Source organism: Drosophila melanogaster, chromosome 3L (genome assembly GCF_000001215.4).
Source record: "Drosophila melanogaster chromosome 3L".
In the NCBI taxonomy this organism is placed as follows: domain Eukaryota; kingdom Metazoa; phylum Arthropoda; class Insecta; order Diptera; family Drosophilidae; genus Drosophila; species Drosophila melanogaster.
This window is the reverse complement of record NT_037436.4, coordinates 12,402,291-12,422,363: the sequence shown is the minus strand read 5'-3', so window position 1 is coordinate 12,422,363 and position 20,073 is coordinate 12,402,291. Positions and strand designations below refer to the sequence as shown.

General features: G+C 44.2%; 2 protein-coding genes across 6 annotated transcripts; both read left to right on the top strand.

The window, feature by feature from the left end:
- Window positions 1-4,783: 4,783 nt before the first annotated feature.
- Window positions 4,784-7,338, top strand: ArfGAP1 (ADP-ribosylation factor GTPase activating protein 1). Of its 2 annotated transcripts, NM_079316.3 has the most exons (5): window positions 4,784-5,211; window positions 5,277-5,824; window positions 5,885-6,089; window positions 6,360-6,419; window positions 6,495-7,338. In NM_079316.3, the coding sequence occupies exons 1-5, from the start codon at window positions 5,152-5,154 to the stop codon at window positions 7,026-7,028; spliced, it is 1,407 nt and encodes a 468-aa protein (NP_524040.2). In that variant the 5' UTR covers window positions 4,784-5,151; the 3' UTR covers window positions 7,029-7,338. The 2 variants fall into 2 exon arrangements, with proteins under 2 accessions (NP_524040.2, NP_001261761.1); NM_001274832.1 differs by lacking the exon at window positions 6,360-6,419.
- Window positions 7,339-7,521: 183 nt separating this feature from the next.
- Window positions 7,522-20,069, top strand: SCaMC (Short Calcium-binding Mitochondrial Carrier; the record flags this gene model as incomplete). Of its 4 annotated transcripts, none has more annotated exons than NM_206345.2 (8): window positions 7,522-7,662; window positions 8,278-8,916; window positions 9,908-10,034; window positions 10,092-10,179; window positions 10,242-10,353; window positions 17,204-17,362; window positions 17,428-18,001; window positions 18,074-20,069. In NM_206345.2, 7 exons carry the CDS (start codon window positions 8,461-8,463, stop codon window positions 18,307-18,309), a joined length of 1,752 nt encoding a protein of 583 aa, NP_996067.1. In that variant the 3' UTR covers window positions 18,310-20,069. The 4 variants fall into 4 exon arrangements, with proteins under 4 accessions (NP_996067.1, NP_729802.1, NP_729803.1 ...); NM_168498.1 differs by having other exon boundaries at window positions 7,522-7,658; window positions 18,074-18,859; NM_168499.2 differs by lacking the exons at window positions 7,522-7,662; window positions 8,278-8,916; window positions 9,908-10,034; window positions 10,092-10,179; window positions 10,242-10,353 and adding an exon at window positions 13,714-14,254 and having other exon boundaries at window positions 18,074-18,859.
- Window positions 20,070-20,073: the final 4 nt, after the last annotated feature.

Here is a 20,073-nt window from a genome sequence, read left to right as displayed (position 1 = left end):
TGGACAAATCTGACAATTTTGTGGCTACCAAAAGCGAAGTGAAAAGCAGACACACAGAGGCACAGGCTTCAGCTCCACAGTAACCAATTCAAGTGCCTGGCGAGAGATGGGTATGAGATCTGGTGGGGATCTGGGGGGGATGTGGAGGGGATCCATCGCTGGAGCCGGGTGATTAATGTGGCTTTAATTACATGCGCTGGCGAGTAGTCGTCGTCGCCGTCCTCGTTTTTGTCGTCAATGTGTATGCTCGGATGGATCACTATAATTATATAGATGGCCGAATTAAATTTTAATTTAACGCCTGTCAAATCAGAAAACCACTGCCATAATCGTTCGCTCAAGAGATGATTCGAGTTGATTCAAGTTGATCCACGGGGGCAGCACCCGAAAACAGTTATTCATTTCATCGCCGATCGGTGAGAATCAATCGCGCTATGCGCCAACTATTTCTCCTATCCCCCATCCATTCACCGATCCACCGATCCACCGATCCATCCATCCATCCATTATTGATTGTCCGGATTGTAATGAGCCACCGAAGGCGTCAATTCCAGCGTCGATCTTTGATGAAAGAATGACGCCAGGGGAATGCGAAACAATTAATGCCTGAATCTCCATACCTGGATGGATACCTGCGGCTTTCGATGAGTCGTCGAAATGAATTGTGCTCCACAAGATAGCGCTACACCGGAAAAAATTCGATTAAATGTCCATTTGACATGCGCTGCTTACAAGGGTCTCTCTTGTCATCAAGGCGCCATTAAAATGACATACAAAATATGGATATGGCATTCAGTCAGAAGAAAAGTAAATGTACATATATTTATAGAGTTTTTCCTTGTTTTCTTATTTCTTATAAATCGATTTAGGTTGGGCTTAAATATGTATAATTGTTTCAAATGGTTCAAGAAATGGAAAATAAATACGGAAAAATTGAAATAAATACGTCACTTCATTTCCTTTACTATATATTTTATGTCGTTATATCTGATAATCTGTATAAATATATCCCCAATTTAGTGTCAATCCAACTTTTCAGCCACTTTTTAATATCCTAAAGCAGACAAAGCTTTTTGTTAGTAATAGTTAAAAATCTTTTATCTCAGTGAATCTGTCAGATTGAAATAGTTTTTCCCCGAAATTGCCTTTGTGTCCAAAGTGGCGCTTTGGGGTCAAATGTGCCGCTCCATTTTCTTAGTGACAGCCAGTGTCCCTGAATGGAGCTGGTGTATCCAAGCGAGAGTGGATTGCATATCATCCTCGAGTTCCGATTGCATCCTGGCCGCCAATTCAGCCGTTGTCCGTTGCCTGTACCTGTTAATTGCCAAAGGCGTTAGTATTAAGTGGTTTTCGTGCTTATTATAAATATCTCTTAATTTTCGCCATCCCCACGTTGTGTGCTGGTGTGAGTGGCGAAATCTTGAAATGGCAATCACCGACCTGCGATTCCCAGCTCCCCAACAACCCAGCATCCCAACATCTCAGCATCCCAGACCAAAGGCAGCCAAGTGGACATCGTCTGCGGACTCGGAGTCGTCGTCGTCGTCGTCTGCTTTGTTGTCATTATGTTGTGTTATTTGGCACGATTTGTTAAGCTAAGGAGCAGGAATGGGTCCCAGCTGAGGATTGGAGCACAGAGGCGAAGTCCAAAAGGGAGCTTAAAGTAAAATCATATGAATTTTAAACTTTGAGTCATCTAACTAAAGCTTATCTTAGTTAAAAGGGCTGCTGTAGCCTTGGAATGACTGAGAGCAAAGTTCCCTTTTGTGAGTTTCGTTAGCCCCATGGAACCCCCTTTGGTATCCACCTCTGTGCTCCGATCTCCACTCCAAATGCTGAAGCTGAAGGCTGTGCGCGGTTGCATGATGCTGCCGATCGATTGGCTGCGAATCGATCAGCGGCGCGGAGCGGCACCAGAGCGGCACCAGAATGGCCAAAGCCTTGCGTCTTCGGTAGCCGGATCACTAGTCCTGGCTCCTCAGCACCCAGCTCATACGCCCTCCCCTTGGATTTGGGCCCTCTTTTCAGAGAGCTGCCGCTTTTGGCCATGAGATCGGGAGCCAAACTGGCGTCGCACAGCACAGCACAGGGCCCATATAATTGTCGCATGCAAGATCGCGGCCATCGACATCGGCATTGACAACTCGAAAAGGTGAGAGGGCAGGTGGGATTGGAGAGGGGCATCCTCCGGACAGGAGGACATGAAAGGTAACGCATTGCTGCGACCAGGAGAATAAGTAATTCACTTAACGCTTTAATATCGCTGATAAATGCAGACCAATCTGCATTCCCCCCCTTTGATTTCTGTTCTTTTTTTTTATTTTTTGCTTGGTCCTCGACGATCCTCTCCATACATTTCCCCTTAATTGGTGCAATTTCGAGCGATTTTATTTTATTTCGCCAGAGTTTTTTATGATTTTTTTTTTTTTTTGTTTTCTACCTTAGAGATCACCTGTGCCTGCGCAGACTTTGTGGCTGCGGCGTGCGAACAGTCTGCTCATTTGCATAAATTCAAATTCATTTGCACGTCATTTGGGAATGGGAAATCGAATGCAAATCCGTATGCGAATGCGATTGCGAGCATTGTTTTGCACGTGTTGACAAGTTGCGAGGGGCTTGTGGATCCAAAGGAGAACAAAAATAGGGGGGAAATCTCAAGCATAGGAGGAGCCGCGACCGGATGCCCCGATGATAAAATGCGCATCCTCTCCAGAGCCCGCGAACCCATGGCTGCTCCTCGTCTGGCTGCGACCAACCGACGACGTCTATGCGAGTTTAATGCAAGCCTAAGCCTATAATTTGATCGTATCCACACAATAACTCAGGCCATAAGCCCAAAATCCAACCCTGGACTCTGCGAGCTGGGAGCTGAAACGAAAACGGATCTCAACGCACTGCCCAATGCCCAGTGGCGCTTTTGGGGGCGTGGCTGCGCCCAGCAAGAGCAGTGACAGAGCCGATAATGGATGCGCAGCAATGCCATTTCTGGCAGATCGGGGAGTACTCCGCGGCTTCTGATAAGACCACCACCAGCGGAGCACACTCGAAGAAATTAAGGGCGCCAACCAAATTCAAATGTATGCAGTGTTGTATTAGGGAAAAACATGGCATAAGTGAAGTTTAAACACAGATAACGGTATCTTTCAATGCTAAAAATTCTATATTTAGATTGAACAAACTTAGAAAATTTTGATTTACTAAAGAGATGTCTTCAACAGAAAGGAAGCTAAAGGAAGTAGTCTCATAATATTATGAACTAAAATCTAAGATCGTTTTGTTAACTACTTGATAGAATATGAAAGGTTATTTTCTCATCTGAGAAGTCTGTTATTTATCTCAGTGCATTGGATCCGCTCCGGCAGCGGGACAAGTAGTTGTTGAAAGCGTCGAGCGAGTGCCCAGCCAGGAACGCCCGGCTCTTTGGCTCACTGGCTCATCGGCTCACTTAGCGAAGGAAGGAGTCGTAAGTTGGCTGGGACGTGGCGATCGGCGGATCGATCGATCGGATTACCCGGCAGGCTTTTAAATTCAACACATCCTGCGGTCGCCGCGGCAATTATATGCTCGTTGCCGCTCGCATCCAGATCTGATCTGCCACGCCCCCCTTGTTGGGCGTGCGACGGCAATTATAGATCCGCTGAGATGCCAAAAGACGCTGACTTAAATAAATGCGCGAGTTTGGAAATTGAAAGGGAATTAGCGGTGGGCAGGCAGAGCCGAACTGCGGAAATATTGTGCATAATTATATGCTAATCCGAATGGCATTGAATTATGTGCAGACGCGTGTGGTCACCTACCTTTTGGACTTTTCCTCCAAGGGGCACTGAAAAATGGGGAAAAGGGAAATGGCTTTTAGGCGGCTCCAAATTCTCTCAGATTTGAGTTCCCTTTCATCTTTGGTGGCCCTGCCACCCGCGGTCTGTTTGCATTGAAGTCGATCATGTAAGTAATTTCCCCTGTCCGGGATTCAAAACACCGAAATCGAATCAAAATCCACCGACAGTCGGTAGGAGATTGATTACTGTTAGGAGTGTGATAAATCGCTGTTTTTATTAACTTTTTTCGGGATGACGCAGCGCAAATTGGCGGCGCTGCATCTCCAGTCGCCGCACGAGTACTGAAGATCTGGAAATCAGATCAGCGTGATAATGTATAATTTGTTGAAGGGTTTTCGGCGTGCTCGCAACAAAGGCGATGCCATCGAGTTGGGTTAATTGAATTTGCTGGAGAGCGGACAGAGATTTTTGTGCAATATTTAGCTAAAATATGTATGTGTATATTAACATTATTAACATTATTAACACATTAACATTAACATATGTTGGATAATGATGAATAAAAATGGTTTTCTAAATGTCTAATTTAATTTATATAATTTCGAAAATATTTGTTCTTATCTAACTTTTTTCGAAATATTTAGTAAATAAGCAGCTTGAATATATTATATGCAAGCTATATACAATAAATATAATACAGCAACAGAGTAAAAAAATATTTTATTGTTTTTATAAAACCGATAGAATTTTAAATTAAAACATTAAAACATGTTAAAGCTAATATTTTTAGGTTTTCTTTTATGAAAGACAGTTTCAAATATATTAAACTTGTTTGCTTAAGATATTTAAATATCCCGCTCATTTTCAATAAACTATCGATATATCGCAATTCCGAACGTTCCACTTTAGTTGCACTTTGGTCACACTGCAAAACAAAAATCCAAGTGGAACTTTGAGATGGGTAAATATCGATAGTATGCCCAACTTCCTTTGGTTTTCCATGCAATATTCGGTATATCGATGCTGTCGTGAGTGGTCAGCTCATCTCCAATTCCAAGTGGGACACGCTTAACACTTTTTTTTTGCCAATTTGCCATTAATTGCAAGCGTCCCAGCTGATCCAAAAAAATTCAAAACTCTGTTAAATGCGTTTGGCCAGGCGTTCGTCGCGATCCGTGGACTTTAAAGGCTCGTAAGCGTGTGTGAGAGCTTCAAATCGCCCCATCTCAAAGCCAAGATTGCACCCAAATCAGCGCCAGCGTCAGCAAAAGTTTCATTAGCAACTCGGTTATCAGCTGCGAAACTGAAGCCAACTGAACGCAAAGAGTTGGGCAATCCGCCAGAGCAGGGCCAGAAACCATAGAAACCAGTTGCCATGGCGAGTCCCAGAACGCGACGGGTGCTCCAGGAACTGAAACCCCAGGATGAGAACTCGGTAGGTTTGCTCCTTTGTCCACATACGCTAGATAAGCTTCAATTTCTTTGTTTAAAAATGACTAGAAATGCTTCGAGTGCGGTACCCACAATCCGCAGTGGGTGTCCGTGACCTACGGCATCTGGATCTGCCTGGAGTGCTCCGGCAAGCATCGCAGTCTGGGCGTGCATCTGTCCTTCGTGCGCTCCGTCACTATGGATAAGTGGAAGGACATCGAGCTGGAGAAGATGAAGGCGGGCGGCAATCGCAATGCGCGCGAGTTTCTGGAGGATCAGGAGGACTGGAACGAACGGGCGCCTATCACGCAGCGTTACAACTCGAAGGCGGCTGCTTTGTACCGCGATAAGATAGCCACCTTGGCCCAGGGCAAGAGCTGGGATCTCAAGGAGGCGCAAGGCCGCGTGGGCAGCAACAATAGCTTCAGCTCAGGTGGCTCCAGCAACAGCAGCTACCAGTCGCGACCCAGTGCAACAGGTTATGGCGGAAACGGAGGCTATCAGAATGGCGGAGGCGCCGAGCCTGGAGGCTATCAGCAGTACCAAACGCAGGAGTTCAAGGACCAGAAGGAGGAGTTCTTCAGCCGACGCCAAGTGGAGAATGCCTCCAGGCCAGAGTAGGATCTTAATGGCATATCTGTCCATTAGCTATGATTTATCCTAGTTGATTGTTTCAGAAACTTGCCACCGAGTCAGGGCGGAAAATATGCAGGTTTCGGGTTCACACGCGAACCACCACCGAAAACGCAATCTCAGGAGCTTTTCGACTCGACGCTTTCCACTTTGGCCTCTGGCTGGAGCCTTTTCTCCACCAACGCCTCCAAGTTGGCCAGCACCGCCAAGGAGAAGGCCGTCACCACCGTCAATTTGGCCTCGACAAAGGTGAGTCCTGCGCCTCAGCTCGTATATCTTTCAGATTTTGATTCCTTATTTGCCTATTCTCTTCGATTTGGTTCAATATTATGTTGATTTTGTATTCTTTTGGTTTATTATTAGTCTGCTGATTAGTTTTAAATAATTTAAAGCTGTAGAAACCCACCTTAACAACAAAAGAGAGCAAAATCCCTTTAGTTAATCCCCATATTTGTTTGTTAATTTAATTGGTACACCTTATTGTTTGTATTATTTATTTGCATCTTTTTTTGGTTGTAGATTAAAGAGGGAACTCTGCTAGATTCCGTACAATGCGGAGTTACCGATGTAGCCAGCAAGGTCTGTAGTTCCCCATCATCCAGTTAATCTTCTCTAAACCCACATCCCTCTAACATATAAACATACCGATCGCAGGTCACCGATATGGGCAAACGAGGTTGGAATAATCTGGCGGGCAGCAACATTTCGTCGCCGCAGGGCGGATACAACGATCCCAACTTCGAGGACAGCAGCGCCTACCAGCGTTCCAATTCCGTGGGCGGTAATCTGGCCGGAGGCTTGGGTCAGCAGAGCGGCGTCAGCGACAGCGACTGGGGCGGCTGGCAGGACAACGGCAACAGCAAGTCGCACATGACCAGCTCGAGTTCGTACCACAATCAGTTGAGTAGCAGCAGCGGCGGCGGTACCGCCTCCGCCGGCCTAACCCGCGACGCTGACTGGTCCGGCTTCGAGGCGACGAACTATCAGAGTTCAGAGACCTCCTACCAGAACGCTTCGTCCGGCGGATCGACAGCTCGCCGCAACATGAAGCTGCAGGACACATCGCAGAAGCTGAGCGAGGGCTTCGAGAGCCTGGACGTGAAGAGTGTGAAGCCCAAGACGGCAACGGCCTCGTCCGCCAACAAAGGCACTGCCGAGGACGACGCCTGGAATCTGCTGATGAACTAGAAACCGTGGCGAGCAGCTTATGCGATTGTATTTTTTGTATTCCATTCGGTTGTCAAGTTGTGTCTCCTTTGTTTTATGTGTCTCTTGATGTCTGGCCCCGAGGCTGCTATGCGCGCATTTAATGTAACCAACTGAATTGTGTATTCATTCTTCGACTTCAAACATAAAGTGCAACTATTCCCGATTATTTCCACAGTTTAGACCAATTTTGTATAGATCTACTTAACTAACGAATTACTTAGCTTAAAGTGTATGCCAGGATACTGCGAGGGATGCGAGATGAGAAAATACATATTATGTTAACAAGTGTAGTCGTTCGTTTTTTAAATGGGCGGTTTTAAATTCAAAAAATATAAATATTTGCAAATTTAAAAAATACATTTAAAATTAATAGTGTTACCCTACAATTCCACATTTTAAAAACCACAAATAGGTTTGAGTCACGGCTAAGCAGTGACGCGATGCATTTTAGGGTATTTTCGACCACACAAGAAGTATATCTAGATAAACGTTCGTGGTCACACTGGCAAACCCAAAAAATTAAAATTGAAGAGTTCTGCGTGAATCGCTTTAAGCCACAAAGTCGCCGAAATAGCGTAAAAGCAGACGAACTCTTAAATAGCTCGACCAGTAGGTAGTGACCACAGAAAAAGTGGGAAATGCAATTGAAGCTTGCCACTTTCTTTTGCATATCCACATTCCTTTCGCCTGCATGTGAGCGTGTGTGTGTGTGTGTGCATGAAAATCGAGTGCAGAATAATTTTTGCCAAATTGGCAACAATTTGCAAGCGTTTCGAGAGAAATTTGAGTCACACCTGTCTGGAAAATGGGCGGAGAATTCAGAAAAGAATGTAGAAAGTGTGTGAGAGCGTGAAGAATTCTTCGGTTAAAGCTACGCTTTGCAAAGTAGAAAGTTCGAGTTGCTGGGGGAAAGTCTCCCTTTTCCCAACACTCCCCCCCTCTACCACGACTTTTGGAGACATGTGCGTGCGTGTGCGTGAAGCTGTGGGTTTTTCAAGGTTTTCCGGAAAATCGCTGGCCTTCAAAATTAACTGCGAAAATCAATGGGATGTGGGTTGTACGCGGGATCCTGAAAATTGGCACCTACAATGTACATATGTAGTTCTCCAGCCAAGAAGAGGATGACTTCATCGCGGGGAAATTCGATACGTTGAGCTGTTTTATTTATCTTTCGCCCAGACATAACATTATAAACTAATGTGTATACAACACTCGATACCTCTTTCAGACGACTGTTTTTCCATTTGACTTGCCAAGTAGTGCAAAATGAGCCGGCCATAAGAGCAGAGCAGCTGATAGCCCAACACGTAATCCCCCAGAGAATCGGAAACCGAGCAAACCCAGAGAAATCCTTCAGCTGCCAGTTAAAGAACAGAAAACTCAAGGTAAACTGTAAACACGAGTGTGGAGAATGGTCAGAAAGCAAGTTGGAATCGAAAACAGTGCATCCTTAGCAGTAAGCAAGCAGCAGGATCAAAAGGAGCAGGACTATAAGCCAGAGGATCAAAAGCAACAGCACATCGACATCGACTTGACGCCCGATCCGGCCAGCAACTTCAACTTCGCCCAGCAGGCGCAGGCCAACTACTCCGCCCGCACGCTAGCCGCCAGCTATGAGCACGGCCAAAATCTCGGCCTGCAACATGCCCATCTTGCCACCAGCAGCACTACCAACACGCCCTTGGCCTATGATCTGCACGAGGTCGCCAGCTCCGGCTCCATCCTGCCCACCGAGATCCCCATCGAGGACGAGGAGCGGCTGGAGCGCATCTTCAACAAGCTGGACCGCGATGGCGACGGCAGGATCGATATCCACGACCTGTCAGCGGCACTGCACGAGTTCGGGTTGTCGAGCGTTTACGCGGAGGTGAGCAAAGCCTATTTATAGGATGATATATGGAAGCCATCACATCTCATCTAGCTATTTCAAATGTATCATGGATAGGACATATCTGAGGCTCCCATGATTTTAACAGATGTATCTTAGGGTAGAAAACAAGCAATCTTGATTAGCATAGTTGAACTACACGTGCCCTGGGCTCGCCATTTTCACAGGGAACTAACAATGCCTTTTTCTATTTGCTATTCTTCGCCAAACAGAAGGCAGACGGTTGAGATCAATAATATGCGGCCTTGACGGGCAAAAGTATCTGAGAATCTTAATTTATACATTTTGCATTGTTTGCTTGCTCTGATCAAGGCGAAACATTTGGCACTGCTGCTGACCCTGGGCAGCCTGACCCTTTCATTGTGTCATTTTTGCAGTTGCCAAAAAAGGGCTTATTAAATCAAAAGAAATGTGGGGTGGCAAACCAGGCGAAGATGAATATTCTATTTTTAGATGAGCACAATATTATTTCGCGTACAAATCTCTTTGTTTGACTAACAGATATTGTTTGTGGTATTATTAGCAGCTTTGTTTATATTTTAGCCAAAACAAACTAGATATAAAGAAATTTAAACTATTACTTTTATCCTGTGACCTAAATTCTGCTCCATTATACTTCTAGTGAAATCCTATATTAGTTTATTTATGTTGCACAAATCGCCAGATTGTGAAATTACATGCAACAAGTATTGTGACAACTTCCGAAAGCAATCAGAATTGGATTAGATGGTATATAGAGGGTTAATGTGCAGACAACTGAGTAGATTTATATGGTTTCCGCCGGCGAAGCCCGCATGATACGAGAAATTGATTTGCTTTCACGATTCAGGTCGATACTCTAGTCAGCGGCTCACTATGCGAAAGGCCTGCGAGTGTTCGACACAAATTTTCCAGTAATATTCCGGCAGTGAATCTAGTAAATTTTCCAGGAGCAATGCCAGTAATATTCCGCACTTGCTTTCCATTACAGAAATTCCTTCAGCAGTCGGACAAGGATCAGAGCGGCAACGTGGGCTTCGCCGAGTTCCTGCACTACGTGCGGGAGCATGAGAAGAACCTGGTCCTGCAGTTCTCGCACCTAGATAAAAATCGCGATGGTGGGTAATTGATTAAACCTTAATTGGATTAGTTCTTATAAGTGAATTGTATTACAGGCAAAGTGGACTTGGAGGAGCTGATATCGGCGTTCAAGGACCTGGGCCTGGACATTGACATGGACGAGGCCAGAAATCTGCTCACCAGGTGGGTTAATTATCCTCAACTTTCTTTTGTGCATGTGTTAATACGCGTGACTTTTCTTGCAGAATGGACAAGGATGGCAGCCTGAACATTAGCTTTAACGAGTGGCGGGACTTCATGCTCTTGGCGCCCTCAACGGACATTCATGACTTGATTAAATTTTGGCGGCACTCTACTGTGAGTTTACTAGAGATACGTTTTGCAAGTTGCTGAATTCATAAAACAGAGAGCAGTGGTTCTTCGAAGGTGTTCCACTGTTTCTCTGGATTAGTTTTCGTTCTATCGCGTTTGTTTTTAAAATATCTATGTACACTAGTATACATGTAGCTGTTTAACGTTAACTAATTGCCAACTTTTACCCTTCTTATCCCCTCGCCCATATCCAAAAACAAAATTAAACCGAAAAAACACACACTTCACACACTAACAAACCAAAATGTCGAATGTAGTACCTACACCCACACTACTCCTGACTAACTGAGGAAGATCTGAAGGTACATATCCGTCAAGTTACATATTACGATTACCATTGATATTGTTGTAGACCCACCCACGTAGAAGCAGGGCACTCGGGAACACATACGTACCTACGCCCGGACACTGTACACACCCATCACAACCATCACACCCCGTCACACCCACCGGGAAAAAAGGCTTTATCATCAGTCCCATTCGCTAATCAGCCACTAGTTATATTGCCTGCATGTGTATTATCTCGTAGTATTTTACCTTCACCCGAGCGACCATTTTTCAAGGACCGGAGCGCCCAAGAGACGGAGCTTTAGCCATACCATATCATGTGCACTCTCTTAAACTCGTTCTCTTTTTTAGTCGAGACTGGCGTAAACATTATGATTATTTCATCAGACTGTTTAAACGCTCGCTTAATGGGAAGTCCGTTTTCGATATCGTTTCGACCGCTTTCGGGATAATTTGCACATTGTCATAAAGATGCAGCACTTTTCGTTACACAGCGAACAAGGTTCATGCTCAAAAGATTAGAAACCCGTACAAATTTGATTAGTGCTTCTACTTTCATTAGTGCTTTGTATTAAAAGATCTTCAATTATTTTTATTAATTAGGTAGTCGAATGATTCGTACTTGGGCTTAATCATTAGAACCTTAAAAAAGGCCAAAATAGCTTAACTGAATTGAAATGAGTTACCAACTGTACCGAAAGTCTAAATACCATTGCTTTCTTTGTGCGTAATTTGATGAAATCGTTTGATAGTACATTATAATGTTGATAAGTTGTTTGCTGAAGCTTTTTCCAAATATCACCGCATTGTATAATTTCTTTCGGTGTGCTGTGGCAGGTGACGATGTCATCGCTTTGTTGTCTGCGTAATCATTTTGTTTACTTTTATCTTTTCTCGTTTTTGCTCACTGTCGTTGTTAAATTCCACAATTTATATCAAACTGGAGAATCATATCAAATGAAGGCCCCACCAACAAAAAGTACTTGCCATTTAGATGAATCCCCCAAAAGGCGTCGATCGTCTGGAACAACTTTTTAAAATTTCAGACTATCAGCTGCGGGTTTTTTCTTTGTTTTTTTCTTTTTTCTTTGTGCAGACTCGAAATCTTAAGGTCAACCGGCTCCAGGAGATTGTTGCCAAGTCGTGTTGGGGAGGCCCGTTTCTTGGCAGCCGGTTTCTTGGATCGGACTTAGTACTTAGTGCTGCCCGGCTAGACAGGTCCCGTTCCGGTTGCTATTTTTAGGAATCCAACGAGCAGACAGGTCCGCGGAATAGAAATGCTCTTGCATTAGGCTGATGAGCGAGTAAAAAGTGGGCAATTGCGAAGCCTGCGCACTAACTGGGGGGCTCTAATTAAGTTGCCAGCCAAACCATGATTGATTGAACGCACTTTCGCGGCGATAAGACCCGTGCACATACATACATATATGTATTTGCTTTGTCGTTAGCATGTTGCGAAAAATTTTGTACGCCAATTGCGCGCTGTAATCACTCTTGGCCAAAGTCCGCAGTCTACAAGTTGTAACTGTCGCGATACTTGCGACAGTTCTCTATTCGAGAACTCCAGAGGCAGCTGTAAGCAGTGATTGAATTCGCGAGCTCTCGCAGTGAGTTAACAAATCAAATATTGTATAAGTTTAAGGACATAATAGTCTTATAGCGCTGTGCCTGCGATTTGACACGCAGTCAGTAGTTGGACAACTCAATTCACCAAGTGGGCGGATGATACTTGCATGACTATCATGCAATTCAAGTGTTTCTGGGAATTGTTGTTCATTACTCGAGACATTGGCAATTTAATGCCGCTAGTGGGGGCTCGTTAAGTAGGCAATTGAGTAGCACAGCCTGTGCAGCTAACCACATTGATATTTATTGGACATCGTAAACGAATTCCAGCTGGTTTAGGTATCGGTTACAACTGGAACGACGAACGATCTCCGCCAGCGACAGGCCCTAAAAAATGGGTGTGTTTTTACTGCTCTTATCGCGGGCCAATAGTCTAGAATCTTGTGGTCAGAGCTCAGTTTTCAGTGACCAGCTTGTTGTTTCGCTGATAAGAGTGTGCCATTTCTATTTTGCGTTTCTATAATTTATATTTAATTTTAAACATGTTTTCTGTTGACGACGACACGCGAAAAGTTCCCCCGAACCTTTCGCTTTAATCAGAGACCTTATTTACACAAGTGACGTTTGCATGGTAATGAAGTGGAGCAAAAGTTTCCACCGCCTGTAAACAATTAAGATCACCTCCGTGGAGAGCGTCATCCAGGCGCGGAGGAGCTAATAAAGTCACACGCCCGTCATGTGGCTTCGATCCGGTTTTGGCATGCGAAAAGTCGCTTTGTGATAAAGAATCGAAGCGTGTAAACAATAACAGGCAAATAAATGCCAAGAGTGTCTGGCCCATTGACCAAGGGTGTCGTTTATTAGCCACTTTTTTGCGACCCATTGTTGTGATACCAAAACATGAAGTGTATTTGTTCCAAGTTCCACAGGCGTGTTTATCATATTTCTGCAAATATGTGATAGAAACTTCTCATATATTTATTCTTCAACGGAAATCTTTACGATTTACTTATAAAACATCACATATAAAAATAGTTTCTGGGAATACATAATGAATGAAGAGGTTTGAGAAAGTAGCAATACATAGGCTGTATTTGGTGGATGAAATGTATTAACAGACATATTCTTCAGTTAGGGTATCCATACCTTCGATTCCTCTTTGCCAGACACTCACTTCTTTTACTCATTTGTTTTGGCTGTCGAAAAGAGCGGGTAAAACCGTCGAGCGGTGTGGGAAATGCGTGTCGAACAGGCGGACTAGGCTATGTTGATAGCTAATTGGCAAGAAGCCGATTCTGGCTGGGATGGGGTGTACTTTCCATGGTAGGGGTTGTTCAGAGGCCGCACGCGCGCTGCCCCAACGGAGTTGGTGGGGGAAAAGAGCGAGGGGCAGGCGCGAAAAGCACAACGGTGTACTTTGCTCTCGGGAAGCTATATCGCGGAGCTTCGGCTGCGATCGCCGACGCTCTTTGGATTCGGATGCGGATTCGGGTTCAGTCTTTAGTCGGCTGGCTCCCGCGTTGGTTGTGCGCGCGTTATACTCTCTAGATACGAAAAACAAACTAAAGGCCTCTTGCCTCTGGAGCGTAGTTATATAATTGAGCTCGAGCGCGACAAGTGTGAATGTGCACAATTGCAATCAAGCGAATCGAGCAAAGTCTGGCCGCTTTATTGGGCCACAGCATCCACAAGATAGTAGTGTATCTTGTGAAGTTCAGAAATCAAATCAGAAATAGCAGAGCCAAAGATAGCTGCATCATCACATATATTTTGTAACTGTAGTGACTGCGAGTGAAAGTTTGCAATTGTCGGTTTTGAAGAGTGAAAGCCGCATACCGCTAAGATAGGCGGAAACGGAAACGCAAATCGGAGTTCGAGATCGGAAGTGAAACAGTGCAAAAGCGACAAGATGCTGCGGAATAGCACTTACCAGTACAATCTGCCCGTCGATTACCACAATATTCAGCAAATGGCAGTCGCTGGCGACATGATGGAGGACTTTGTGGTCATATTTCGCGATATGATGGGACGGGTACGTTGCTGACAGGCCCCTTTTACTACGACCCTTTGTAGGCCAAAATTCCATAATTCTTTATGCGACCCAGTGCAGCGGAAGCTGACTCATTCGCCAGTTATTTGTTGTGATTATCTTATCGTTCGTGTGGTTTTTCCCTGGAACTTCAACGGGGTTTGCCATAAGGTAGTCTCTGCTTGATGGGACTTACCCAAAGTAGTAATATTAATGATCTCTTTCTTGGACAAAGCAGTGCCTTTGCTTTGGATTTACTTTAATGCTACACGTGTGTGCTATTTTCGCGCTACTTCCTCCCTGTTGTGCATCTAAAAATATACTTTAAAATGTCTGCGATTGAATTCCCATTCAACTTCGCAGCTGTTGCAATTGTTCGCTGCACTTGTGCACACTTACACAATGTTTCGTTTGGTGCCGCGTCGTGGTTTTGGTATTCGGGTTTTTAAGTTGCCCCATGGACGTTCAAGTCGCCTAGCAACAGACGTTCCACCGATGGATGACGCGCCAAAAGCGAGCTTCGTCGGGTGACGTGCTGATATGGAACCGGTCTGCTCTGCCCCTCCTCCCCGAAATCGCCAACAGCAGGCAGACTTTAACTTTTACGATCGGCGAAGACGACATACTTTACTCAGAAAGGCACACATGGCACTTGGCCTAAGATTTGCGCTTCGCGTGGCTCTCCCTCTTTTTTTTTTTACTCTCTCGTGTATTTGAGTATTTCTGCCAACTTGTTGCTAGGCGCCTGCAAACGTCACGCTTTTGTGCTCTTGGCCAACAGGGCGTATGTGTGTTAACGCGCCTTAGCATAATTCATATGAGTGTAACAAGTATACGCACAGTGGGTGAGTGACTGAGTCAGAGCCATGTGATTGACCCGCTCTCCCTCTTGCCTCGTTATCCACAATTTGGTCAAGCCCCCACAATTTGTGTGACGTTAGCAGTTTTCTCTCTTTATAAACGTGTTGATATTTACATTACACTGATGTTTACTTTGACGTCGGTTGCGGGGAAATCAACCCGCGTCAAGATCAACGCAACAAATTCTGCGGGCATGAGTCAAGTTCATCAAGTCGGTCGATGATCCACCCTACCTACTATGTATATGCCTTGAAAAAAAAAACCCCAGATATCGTACAGCGATGGCTTATAGCCTTGCTATCTTGCTTGATCGGCCATTCAAGCGTATTCGCCTTGAATTTATGTTAGTTCATTAGTCCAAGGCGTTTAAAAGCTTGTAAGTGGCTCTTTGTGATCAAAGATTGTTCATTCATGGTTGCGGAAAAGCCAAGCTAATCGTTTTTTAACCTGTTTTCTTTGCCAACGAGAGAGTAGTCTCCTTTCAGGGTCATTTCCACGTTTGTGCGCCAAAATCACGGCTAACTTATAAATAGATCATTGTGTATAAAAAAAGCTCTTTCGCACTCATGTGACTCGATGTTTATATATCAAATATATATATGATTATATATCTGAAATCGAGAATTCCATTAGTAATGACGTTGCATTAAAAGAGGACGATTTAAATTCCGTAACATTTCCATCGCTCTTTTTGCGCTGGATTAATATTCCATTTCGTTAATTGGCCAACTAATTCCCACAATTTTCTGAATGGAAACCCCATGTGATTGCAAGTTGCTAATTGTGAGTGCAAACTGAAGTCGGTTTAAATGCTTAAGTACACTTAACCCATTCAGCGAACTTATACCCTTATATTTGGCATCATTACCAGAGGCTAGAACTCGCATTCCGCGAAGAGACTTCTCGAAATTGTCACCGTGTGTGAATGTGACAGACACGCCGAATGATTTGGCACATTCAAAGCGGATGTTTTCACCGGGAAACACTGGATATATCTTGCTCCGCTAAATAGATAAACAACAAATCACTTGGCTTCTGTTATTATTCGCATGTCTATTGTCCAAATTAGTTTCAATGACACCGGGCAGGCTGTTTGGGGGGGTATAAGTGTAATAACCTTTTATGTTCGCCCTGAGGTTCTGGAAAATTTCTTTATAACGCTGCAAGTGGGAATCAATCGGATTCAGTTGGGTTTTTTGCTCGCACGAAAGCTTCGAACATCACAAGACTTGATAATTGTTATCAATATCAGACAGCTTTTCGGCTATCAGCGGTATTAATTCGATTTAAAGCCAAAAGCTGTGCAATTCATACGAAATCAAAAATAATATTTCACTTCATTCAGGCCCACTTGGCGTTAGTTTTTTTTAAGAAGAGAGAGAAAGAGATCCGCCAAATTGCACAACCAATTGGCGACAGACAAAAGGCAGGCGAGCCAATTATAATTATTTTCGGGGTGGCGCACGTCTGAAGAAAAATCCGCAAATCGAGAAAATAAAGTACATAGTTGCAGCACGAACCAGATATATGCACATGCATACATATATGCAGCTGTCTATGTGTTCCTGCACGAATGGCAAAACTAATGTGAATGATATAACTTTTGTTTACGGCTCTGCATCGTTCTTTCTCGCCCGCTTCCGCAATTCTCACTGGGCATCGGGCGATGGGGATTTTAGTGGCGCGTGTGGATTGCCCAGTCCGCCCATCGCATCACATCACTCTTTTGCATTCTGCATAAGCAAACAGCGTTATTATTCAATATTACCGCACCTGGTTGCATTGTTTGTCTGGCAAATAGAGATAGCAGTCGGTGCTAAATTGGTTTAAAATCATGGCGCTGGAGGCTCTCAAGGAATTGGTTAACTTGGTGGAGGATGTCGAAGAGTGTCGCCTCTCCGAGGAAGTAGTTGTTCACGTAAATGAATGCATACTTTTAATTTGTATTTATTCGCTAGAAGGAATGGAACTCGTAACCTTTTCAAGCTATACCCATCTATGTTAAATCCTTTTTCCTTTAAATTAGACTAGATCCTAGATCGCTATACCAAAACACGAGTAATTTAATCGCTTACCTTTGGATTTTTGCAGTACCTCGACATTGGCGAGGATATGAACGTACCTGATGACTTCACACAGAAAGAGATGCAGACGGGCCTCTGGTGGCGACACTTGGTGGCCGGTGGCATAGCTGGAGCAGTTTCTCGGACGTGCACAGCGCCTCTGGACAGGATTAAAGTGTACTTGCAGGTGAATCAACCTCGATACACGGTATATTTCTCTTGAGATCTAAACAAACGAATTCTCCCAACCAGGTACAAACACAAAGAATGGGAATCTCAGAGTGTATGCACATCATGCTGAACGAGGGCGGATCGCGGAGCATGTGGCGAGGCAATGGCATCAATGTGTTGAAGATTGCCCCCGAAACGGCTTTCAAGTTCGCTGCCTACGAACAGATGAAGCGACTGATTCGCGGTGACGATGGCAGCCGCCAGATGAGCATCGTGGAGCGATTCTATGCGGGCGCAGCGGCAGGCGGAATTTCACAGACCATCATCTACCCCATGGAAGTATTAAAGACGCGCCTGGCGCTCCGGAGAACGGGACAGTATGCGGGTATTGCCGATGCGGCGGTCAAGATCTACAAGCAGGAAGGAGTGCGCAGCTTCTATCGTGGCTATGTACCGAACATCCTGGGTATTCTGCCCTATGCCGGCATCGATTTGGCGGTATATGAAACCCTCAAGAGGCGGTACATTGCCAATCACGACAACAACGAGCAGCCCAGCTTTCTAGTGCTCCTCGCATGCGGCAGTACATCGAGCACACTCGGGCAGCTCTGCTCGTACCCGCTGGCCCTGGTGCGCACTCGGCTACAGGCACAAGGTAAGACAATAATTCAGGGTCATAATTGGTTCTATCGTAATGCTATAATAATTTTACCATTTTCACTTGCAGCCGCCGAAACAATTGCCAATCAAAAGCGGAAAACGCAAATACCCCTGAAGAGCAGCGACGCGCACAGCGGCGAGGAAACGATGACGGGCCTGTTCCGCAAGATCGTGCGACAGGAGGGACTGACGGGGCTGTACCGCGGCATAACGCCAAACTTCCTCAAGGTCCTGCCGGCGGTGTCCATCAGCTACGTGGTGTACGAGTATACGAGTCGCGCCCTGGGCATTAAGATGTCGTGAGATGTCTGTCTTAATCTCGTTCCAATCAGGTTAACTCGGCTCGGCCCGGCCACCTCGGCTCTGCGGCCCCGCTCTGCAGGGCGGATCGGGCTGCGGCCGGGATCGGGTGCGGCTGGTGATCCGGCTGACGCTGTGCTCCATTTTGTATAGTAGTAGCGTTAGGTTAAGTCGGCTCGGTGGTCGCCACTCGCTCTCTGCCGCAATGAGACAGTCTCGTGCTGCTTCTTTCCTTAAGTGTAAAGCAGGCCTCTTCCACGTTCTGGGTTATCCGTTTTAAGTTTTTATAGTTGAATTAGTTTTTGGTTATTTTCTTAAAATATAAAATAAGTGATACTATGGCTAATTTATTTATAAACCAAACGCAAAGGAGAAAATGCAACATTTTGCCGTGTGCTAATCCCAAAACATTTCTTAGGCCAACAATCCTGCGACCTACAAGTAGGTTTAGGCCACTCTATCTCTTAAGAGCTAATTTATTTACAATTGTACGTAGGCTACGACCTTTGTTGAGGGCCATCGCTCTTAGTGAACTGCTAAAAACACACATACCAAAAAAAAAAAAGAAAAAAACGAAACCGGCTTCGAAGAGTTTCACGGGTTTTTAGTTCGTCCCATCCGACTGCTTTCGAAAGCGAATTAGCTTAGCATAAATCAGAGTGAGCCAGGCAGGCGGATTGCGAGTGGGAATCAGGTATCTGAAATCGAGGGATAGACGGATGGATACGGATACTCGGCAGCGTTTAAGCTTAAACACAAAAGACATTAAAACTACGATGTACTCGTTTTTGCTTAGATTAATCGATTACACAAAAAAATGAGAAACACTTAACGTTTACAATGTGATGATAATAGTTTATAATATACACATATAAATACATATAACTATACCTATACCTACTAAAATACCGACTTGTAAGCTTCAAATAGCTGTCGCAGTCTCTTGAGCAAGTTCGGCGGCGAGGCTGAAGAAAACTTTGTAGCATTTTATTTGTTAAGTTTAGTAACACTTCCTCTTAGATCGTATTGCAATTGAAGCCAACGAGATTAATTGTGACGAAAGCTAACAAACAAAACAAAACCAACACAATACCCATACACCATGTAATTTATTTGATATATCATGTGAATCTGAAGCCGATCGCAAAACCGACCAATCATAAGTTCAATCCTATTTTATATACACACTGTAATGGTTTTGAATTTAAAAGCATATGTATAATTTGTACCCTACTCTTAATTAGCCAAATTGAATTTTGTACGACTGTAGTGAAAATAATGACTTTTTAAATATGATTTATCACTGTCCCAAAAAACAAAAAAAAAAAACGCTTTACCACAGCACCGCATTTTTAAGAAGTCAAACACACTTGAATCATTTGACTTGATCATTAAAAATCACCCAATCATTATTCGAGTAAATAAATACAAAGATTATAATGAAATCTACGCAAAATTTGTTTATAATTTATTAGTCTTTTGTTTTTACTTCTACAGGATTTTCGTATGTAGTTTGAGATCATTTTAAGTTTGTTGTCCTCTGCATTTTGACATTATGGCGAACCAAAATTAATGAGTGTCACGCAAAAATGTTACACAAAATATACTCTTCTACTTACTTAAGGTCTTTCCAAGATGATAAACTGATAAACAATGGTTGACAAAGTCTATCTAGTCCATGAGCAAATCTAAATATTAACGAGAGTTTGAAATCAACTTGCGTATTTTCCACGCGATGAAAATACACTTAACATTTAATTACGAATA

What these genes read in the sequence shown, in the direction of transcription:
- ArfGAP1 (NM_079316.3), top strand. Translation starts at nt 5,152, where the DNA reads ATGGCGAGTCCCAGAACGCGACGGGTGCTCCAGGAACTGAAACCCCAG. An exon ending in AACCCCAGGATGAGAACTCG is followed by an intron (nt 5,212 to 5,276) that starts GTAGGTTTGCTC and finishes AAAAATGACTAG; the next exon opens with AAATGCTTCGAGTGCGGTAC. An exon ending in GAGAATGCCTCCAGGCCAGA is followed by an intron (nt 5,825 to 5,884) that starts GTAGGATCTTAA and finishes TGATTGTTTCAG; the next exon opens with AAACTTGCCACCGAGTCAGG.